Source organism: Gallinula chloropus (assembly GCF_964237585.1).
Source record: "Gallinula chloropus genome assembly, chromosome: 18".
NCBI lineage: Eukaryota > Metazoa > Chordata > Aves > Gruiformes > Rallidae > Gallinula > Gallinula chloropus.
Genome location: NC_140103.1, coordinates 14,126,501 through 14,135,089, shown reverse-complemented (window position 1 = coordinate 14,135,089; position 8,589 = coordinate 14,126,501). Strand labels below are relative to the sequence as shown.

General features: G+C 50.4%; 1 protein-coding gene across 1 annotated transcript; it reads left to right on the top strand.

Annotated features, from left to right (window-relative positions):
* Nucleotides 1-6,773: 6,773 nt before the first annotated feature.
* LOC311198644 (olfactory receptor 14A16-like) lies at nucleotides 6,774-7,697 on the top strand (the record flags this gene model as incomplete). The annotated part of the gene is made up of 1 exon (XM_084272630.1): nucleotides 6,774-7,697. One exon carries the CDS (start codon nucleotides 6,774-6,776, stop codon nucleotides 7,695-7,697), a length of 924 nt encoding a protein of 307 aa, XP_084128756.1.
* Between the last annotated feature and the right edge of the window lie 892 nt (nucleotides 7,698-8,589).

Sequence of the window (8,589 nt, the reverse complement as noted above, 5' to 3'; positions counted from 1 at the left end):
GGAAGAGCTAACTTTGATCTCCTCCGAAATCAAATAGGGGCTATCCCGTGGGCTACACGGTTTGAAGGAATGGGAGCCTGTGAGAGCTGGCTATTATTCAAACAGCGCTTCTTCCAAGAACAGGAACGATGCATCCCTGTGTGTAAGAAATCGGGAAAGAGAGGCAGAAGACCTGCATGGATGAACACAGAGCTATTGAGTAAACTCAAAGAGAAGCAGAAGGTCTATGACTTGTGGAAAAAGGGTCTGAGCACCTGGGAAGAATACAGGAATGTGGTCAGGGCCTGTAGCGATGCAACTAGGAAGGCTAAAGCCCTCTTGGAAATGAAGCTGGCAAGGGACATAAAGGATCATAAAAAGGGATTTTTTAGATACGTTAATAGTAAGAGGATGACCAGGGATAATGTAGGACCCTTGCTGAATGAGGAGGGTTTCCTGGTAACGGGGGATGCTGAGAAGGTGGAGATACTGAATGCTGCCTTTGCTTCGGTCTTCACTTCAAAGGCCCCTCGGGACCCACAGATCCTGTATGAAAATTGGAGTGTTGGGGAAACGAAGAATTTCCCTCTGGTTGAGGTGGGGGAGGTCCAGGAGCGGCTCAAAGGGATTAATGCACACAAATCCATGGGCCCTGATGGGTTTCATCCACTTGTGCTGAGGGAGCTGGCGGAGGTGATTGCTGAGCCGCTCTCTATCATCTTCAACAGGTCTTGGAGGACAGCAGAAGTGCCTGGGGACTGGAGGATAGCCAATGTCACTCCAGTCTTTAACAAGGGCAAGAAGGAGGATCCCAGTAACTATAGGCCAGTCAGCCTCACCTCAGTCCCAGGAAAGGTAATGGAACAGCTTGTTCTGGATGCCATCTCCAAGCAATTGGAAGAGAAGAAGGTCATGAGGAGCAGTCAGCATGGATTCACCAAGGGGAAATCATGCTTGACCAATCTCATAGCCTTCTTTGATCTCATAACCGGCTGGGTAGATGGAGGGAGAGCAGTGGGTGTCATCTACCTTGACTTCAGCAGGGCCTTTGATACCGTCTCCCATGACACCCTGATAGCAAAGCTGAGAGAGCACGGGATAGATGAGTGGACAGTGCGTGGGTTGAGAATTGGCTGTCGGACCAAGCCCAGAGGGTTGTGATTCGAGGAGCAGAATCTGACTGGAGGCCTGTTACTAGCGGTGTTCCCCAGGGCTCGGTGTTGGGTCCAGTCCTGTTTGATATCTTCATTGACGACCTTGATGAGGGAATAGCACCCACCTTCAGCAAGTACCCAATGATACAAAGCTGGGAGGAGTGGCTGACGCGCAGAACACTGCGCTGCCATCCAGCGAGACCTGGACAGGCTGGAGAGCTGGGCAGTTAGAAACCAGATGAAGTTCAACAAAAGCAAGTGGAGAGTCTGGCACCTGGGAAGTAACAACCGTTTGTTTCAGTACAGGCTGGGGGATGACCTGCTGGAGAAGAGCTCAGTGGAGAAGGACCTGGGGGTCCTGGTAGATGACAGGTTGGCCATGGCCCAGCAGTGTGCCCTGGTGGCTAAGAGAGCCAATGGGATCCTGGGGTGCATCGGGAGGAGTATAGCCAGCAGGTCAAAGCAGGTGATCCTCCCCCTCTACTCTGCCCTCGTCAGGCCCCACCTGGAGTATTGTGTCCAGTTCTGGGCTCCTTGGTTTAAAAAGGACAGGGATCTCCTGGAGAGAGTCCAAAGAAGGGCCACGAAGATGATTAGGGGCCTGGAACATCTCCCCTACGAGGATAGGCTGAGTAAGCTGGGACTCTTCAGCCTTGAGAAGAGAAGACTAAGGGGGGACCTAATTAAAGTTTATAATTATCTGAAGCAGGGGATGCAGGGGGAATCAGCCAGCCCCTTTTCAGTGGTCTGTGGGGATAGGACAAGGGGCAATGGCTGTAAGTTGGAGCACAGGAAGTTCCACACCAACATGGGGAAGAACTTTTTCCCAGTGAGGGTGACAGAGCCCTGGGACAGGCTGCCCAGGGAGGTGGTGGAGTCTCCATCTCTGGAGATATTCAAGACCTGTCTGGACGCCTATCTGAGTGATATGTCCTAGGGAGCTGCTTTGGCAGGGGGGTTGGACCAGATGATCTCTCGAGGTCCCTTCCAACCCCTACAATTCTATGATTCTATGATTCTATGATTCCATATTAATTACATCATGCTCAGTATATAAAAGGGGGGCTGGTGGGAGGAGGAGGAGGCAGCTCCAGGACATGCATTTTTGTGCACATCCAGAGTTGTGTGATTCAATGAGATACTGCATTTGTGTATCACCTGTTTCATATATTTTGCTTCAAAGTCCTGTTATCATTGTTAGATCTCTCTTTCTGCTATTCTAGTAAACTATCCTTACCCAACCTGCGAGGTTTTGTTTCCTTTTATTTGGGTTTTTTCCCTTTCCCTTCCCTCTCCCTCCCCCCCAACTTGTCCCCCCACCCTCTTCCTTTTAAAGAACAAGTGACTGTGTGGTGCTCAGCTCTCAGCTGGGGCAAAACCACATCTACTAAAATCCAAAACAAATCTATTCTTAAAAACATGAAAATTCTTACATTAAAGTTATATTAATTGTCTCTTAAGCGACATCTACATCAATCTATTCAGCATGATTACATTTCATTGAATCAACAGGGCCAGCCATACAATGAAGAAGATGATCAGTTGGTTGCTGCTTAGAAACATCCAGTCATCAGTTTCCACATGGCATCCTTGAGCTCCTGGAACATCAGCCTTAGATGAGGGGGTTGACTGCTGGTGGAACCACTGATTAAAGAAATACCTCTACCAGGTTAAGTGGTCTGTGGAGACTGGACAAAGGCCAATGGCTTCAAGTTGGAGAATAGGAGTTTCAACACCTAAATGGAGAAGAAATATTCACAGTGAGGGTGACAGAGCCCTGGGACAGGCTGACGAGGGGGGGTGTGCAGTCTCCTTCTCTGGGGGTATTCAAGACCTGTCTGGACACTGACCTGTGCGATCTGTCCTGGGGAGCTGCTTTGGCAGGGGGGTTGGATTCGATGATCTCTGGAGGTCTCTTCCAACCTCAATTCTGTGAATCAGTGAATCTATAAATAGGGAGGAGATTGAGAGGCTCTTCAGGTAGGCAAACATGTCAGTGCTGACAAACAAGGAGTCCACTCCCAGGCCCTCAGCCGGGGTGAAACCACAACAGGAAGGCATGTGGAAAAGGCTTTGTGCCATCCCTACTCCGAGGGGATCCTCAGCACAGCCCTGAAGATCTGCACATAGGACTCCACAATGAACACAAAACAGCCAAAAGCTAAAGAAGCTCAGACCACAATTTCCATGAGCGAGGCCCATAAGCAAGAAAGCTTGAGGATCTGGGGGATTTCACAGAAGAACTGGTCAGCAGCATTGCCCTGGCAGAGGCGGAGTGAAAAGATATTTGCTGTGACAATATATTTAATAAGGAAATAAAAATTATCTGCTGCTTTATTCTGTCTGAGATGAGTGAGAAAGTGTAAGGAACTTTGCAGACAACAAGATCACTGATGTAGGGGGAGAAGGTCCTCCAAGCCCGGCCGTAGATATTCCCTTGCAGCCAATGGAGAAGACCATGGTGAATGAGGCTATTCCTCATCAGCCCATGCTGGATGATGTGGAACAGTGATTCTACATGCAGCCTGTAGACATCCCCATGCTCAGGCAGTTTCAGACACCTGAAGGAGGCTGTGACCTCATAGGAAGCCTGTGCTGGAGCAGGTTTGCTGGAAGGGCTGTGGAGGACCCAGGCTGGAGCAGTCTGTTGCTGAAGGAGGGCAGCCCATTAAAGTGACCCACCCTGGAGCAGTTGGTGCTGATCTGAAGCTATGTGGGAAGGACTTGGAGGGGTTCATGGAGGACTGTCTGCTGTGGGTGGAACCCAATGCTTGACCAAGGGTGCACTGTGAGGAGTCCTCCCCTGAGGAGGAAGGAGCGGCCGAGACAATGTGTGATGAACTGACCCCAATGCCCATTTCCCCATCCTCCTGTGCTGCTCAATTAGAGGAAGGAGAGAATTAGAGAGTGAAGGGGACCCTGGGAGAAACAGGGAGGGATGGTGGGGGGTGTTTTATTTTTTTTTTTTTCTTTCTTTCTCATTCCTCTGCTCTCTTTGATTGGGTAATGAATTAGATGGGTTTATTGAGAGTAACTCAGGAGAGTGACCACTGCATGATCTCTCCCTGTCCTTATCCTGACCTTTTGTTACATCTTCTCTCCCCTATGCAGCTGAAGAGGGGGAGTGATAGAGCAGCTTTGGTGAGCACCTGGGTCATTCCAATTCTAAAAGTGGTTGAAGAGGAAGAAGTACATGGGCATGTGGAGTCAAAGGTCGTAGGCTACAATAATGATCATTAAACTCCTGCCCAGGAGAGCAGCCAGGTAGATGCCCAGGAAGAGGCAGAAGTGCAGGAGCTGCAGCTCCCATGTGTCTGCAAAGGGCAGGAGGAGGAACTGGCTGATGGAGCTGCTGTTGGACATCTGCTGACTCTGGGTATGGAAAAGTGTTTTCAGAAGTAAAAGACAGGAGTGAGGAGAGATTTATAAAAAGGAAAACTAAAATCTTCATTTGTCTCACAAACTCCCAGGTGTGCATGAGGAGCAGAAGCCTCTCCCATGGGCTCCCAAAGAGACATTCCTGGTCTTCAGTTATGGGTACAGGTGCATGGGGGTGACACACAGTTTCCATCAGATCAACCCACTCTCATGGAGAAGGGGATCTTGGAAACTTGCCTCTGCCCCCAGTAATTCCCATGGGAGCTGGGACCAGCAGCTCCATGGCAGAAGGTTTTGATTTTTGTGCCACTGAAATTGTGACAAGAGGAATCCCAGCTGCAATGGGTTTGTGGCAGCCATAGGTCAGAGCTGCGTCCCCTTCCAGCCCCAGGGCTGCAAAGCAAGGATAAGGGGTCTGGAGTGACACTCACAGGGGGAAATAGTCACCTCCCTGTCCCTGCCTGGGGTTCCTGTCTCATGGGGAGACATAGAAAGGTGATTCTTCTGCCCAGCTCTGGTTTGGTCAGGAGAAACAACTCTGCTGGACAGAAAGATTTCTCCCCAGACAAAGGAGGGAAAGGCAATAAAGACTTAGTGTCTTTCCAAGTTAGTTACTTGGAGCTCCAGGGACACCTCACAGGAGACTCTGGGGAATGGAGTACGTGATGTATTCTCCTGCTCCTCTGCTGGGAGCTGGGCTGGGCTCCTGGGATGGAGGGAGCTCACTGCAACCCAGCAGCCCTGACAAGAGACAGCTCTGCCCAGGAGCAGCTCCTCTGCCAAGCACACAGGGCTGGGGACACTGCCTGGAGGCACCGAAGGGAGGCCTGTGAGGCTGAGAGAGCTGATGGATGCTGAGAGCTCACTGGAGGAGAAATCTCCACAGCACTCTGCCTGGTATGTCTGTGGGTGCAGGGCAATGCAGGTTCTGTTCCTGAAGGGATCTCCTAAAGCTGGGACATGGGGCAGTGTGTAGGGTCTGTCAGGAGGACAGGTTCTCTCTAGGACCAGAAAGTGCTGCCTGGAAGGGATGCCCTTCTGGCCCATCAGAGGGACAGGGCAGGACAGCTGTCTTCTCCTGGGCATGGTTGCAGAGGTGTGAAGCAGCATGTGCACCCAGGGGTGCCGAGGGCTATCCCTGCATCATGAGGGCTCTGTGCTGGGGTAAGGACCCTGCTCCTACCAGGGTCAGCACTCACCCTGCCTGCTGGGCTTCCATCCATGTTGGTGCACAAAGAAGCTCTGGGTGGAAAGTGTGACCCATGGAAGTGTAGGGTCCTTCTGCTGTCAGAGTCTGCTGCATCGGCCAGGTTTGCTCCCAGCTCCAGTGGATCCCTGGCAACTTCCCAGACACTTTTCAAGAACACCAAGGACGTAATTTCTACTCCAGGTAAAGAGACTTTGCTTTGGATTTTCTGCTCTTGTGGACTGGGTGGGAAGTGAGAGCTTTGCAGAAGGCAGTGCAAACTCATTGGTCATTAGGACTTGTCAGAGCATGTCCAGTGCCCTGATGCGAGGAGGGGTCTCCAGAGCAGAGCTGAGCACAGGGCAGGTCAAATGAGATCTGTGAACACAGAGCAGGAGGTGACATGGACAAAGAGAAGCTTTTCCAGGGACAGGTCCAGGCAGCAGAGTCATTGTCAAGGAGGGAGAGGTAGCTGCTCCCAGAAATGCCATGGAAGTGGGGATTTGGTAAATCTCTGATATCCCCTGCAGTGCCAACACTGATGTTCTACAGGGAACACCAGGGTGTGATCACAGAGCACCCAGCACAGGGCAGCTGAGACCAAGGCTGATGGACAGAGCAGCTCTCCCCACTCTGCACTCAGGGGAAGGTTTAACTGGCACTGCAGCAGCAATGTCAGGGAGTTCTGACAGAAGAAACACTCCTCAGTTGCAGTGAGGACAAAACCAAAGCTCCAAAGCTCTTCTCTGCCCTCGGCTGAAACTGGAGTGACAGTGCTGAAAAGCTCATTCCTATTCACAGGGGATTCAGTCTGAGATCACACCATCCTTCTATTTACTGACTGCTGCAAGGCAGGACTGAGTTCTCCAGAGCCCACAGCTGACCCTCCTCCCAGCAGTGGCATGCAATACAAAGCAGACCTCCCAAAAAGAACCTGCCAAAATTTCTCCTGAATACAGAGAGTCAATCTCAGGGTATTCAATAAGAATTTGAAGAGGTTTTCCTCAAAGAAGAGTTCCTGAATTCTGACTGTGCCTTCTCCTCCTTGGACAGGTCTTCACAGTTGACAGCAGCAGATGTCCAACAGCAGCTCCATCAGCCAGTTCCTCCTCCTGCCCTTTGCAGACACACGGGAGCTGCAGCTCTTGCACTTCTGGCTCTTCCTGGGCATCTACCTGGCTGCCCTCTCGGGCAATGGCCTCATCATCATCACCATAGCCTGTGACCACCATCTCCACACCCCCATGTACTTCTTCCTCCTCAACCTCTCTTTTACTGACCTTGGCTGCATCTCCACCACTGTTCCCAAATCCATGGCCAATTCCTTGTGGGACATCAGGGCCATTTCCTACACAGGATGTCTGGCTCAACTCTTTTTCTTTGTATTTTCGATCTCCACAGAGTACTGTCTTCTCACTGTCATGGCCTATGACCGCTACGTTGCCATCTGCCACCCCCTGCACTACGGGACCCTCCTGGGCAGCAGAGCTTGTGTCCACATGGCAGCAGCTGCCTGGGCCAGTGGGTTTCTCTATTCTGTGCTGCACACTGCCAATACATTTTCCCTCTCCCTCTGCCATGGCAACACTGTTGACCAGTTCTTCTGTGAAATCCCCCAGATCCTCAAGCTCTCCTGCTCACATGCCTACCTCAGGAAAATTAGAGTCATCGTGGTCGGTGCCTGTTTAGCTTTTGGGTGTTTTGTGTTCATTGTGGTGTCCTATGTGCAGATCTTCAGGGCTGTGCTGAGGATCCCCTCGGAGCAGGGACGGCACAAAGCCTTTTCCACATGCCTCCCTCACCTGGCTGTTGTCTCCCTGTTTCTCAGCACTGGTGTGTTTGCCTACCTGAAGCCCCCCTCCATCTCCTCCCTATTTCTGGACCTGGTATTGGCATTTCTTTACTCGGTGCTTCCACCAGCAGTGAACCCCCTCATCTACAGCATGAGGAACCAGGAGCTCAAGGATGCCATTTGGAAACTGATGACTGGATGTTTCTAAGCAGCAATAAACTGGTCATCTTCTGCTGTATATCACTGGCCATGTAACTCACATTAGGAACAGTCTACTTAGTTGATTTTTAGTTGTGGGGCTTTTTCTGATTCTGTTTTCCGTAAGTCTCAAAATCATGGTTCACCTTCATCCCATTCCCACTGCTCTATCTCCCGGTCTTCTGTTACCTAGATGCTGAGTAATGATGAGCTGTGCTCTTGTTGCATCATGTCTGCCTCCAAGGGGTCAAAATATTCCTCCCTTACAAAAACAATTTAGCAGCACATTTTCATTCAGCTGAATCACTTGACTACTTAGGAACTTCCAGAAATCTACCTATGGCACAGAAGAGATAATGACCTTCCCCTGTTCCTGCATAACTGCTGGTCGTTTCCTTTCATCTGCCTCATCATTCCAGTGTTTCCACCTCTCCTGATGACACAGCCATGCTTAAGGACATGTTTTCAGCAGACTAGGTGGACATGTGCACTTCAGTTTGCTCACAGGTTTCCACCTCTACTTGCTCTCTGGTGATTCAGAAACTGATAAAATGTTTGGTGTCTGCTTTGAGCTACAGAGAGTTGGAAAATGTCCCATCTTTAAGAATTCTAGTGTACTGCTCTGTGAAGAGGTCAGTGTGTTAATAATTGACCTTTCTATGTATCTCATTGAAACTATTCTGGGAGAGAATCTCATCTGAAAGCTGACCCCCTTCACACGCTGCTTGGCCGTAGCAGGTAGCTGAGGAGAGAGATTTCATGGTTATTAAACTGTGTCATGTGTAACTGCTGTTTGTTGTCAGAGAAATCTGTCTGTGCCTGTGAGCACAGATGATGCCAGGAAGAGTGTTGGGAGTCCCAGGAGGCCAGTGAGGGAACTGCCAGGCTTGGGGAACAGCAAA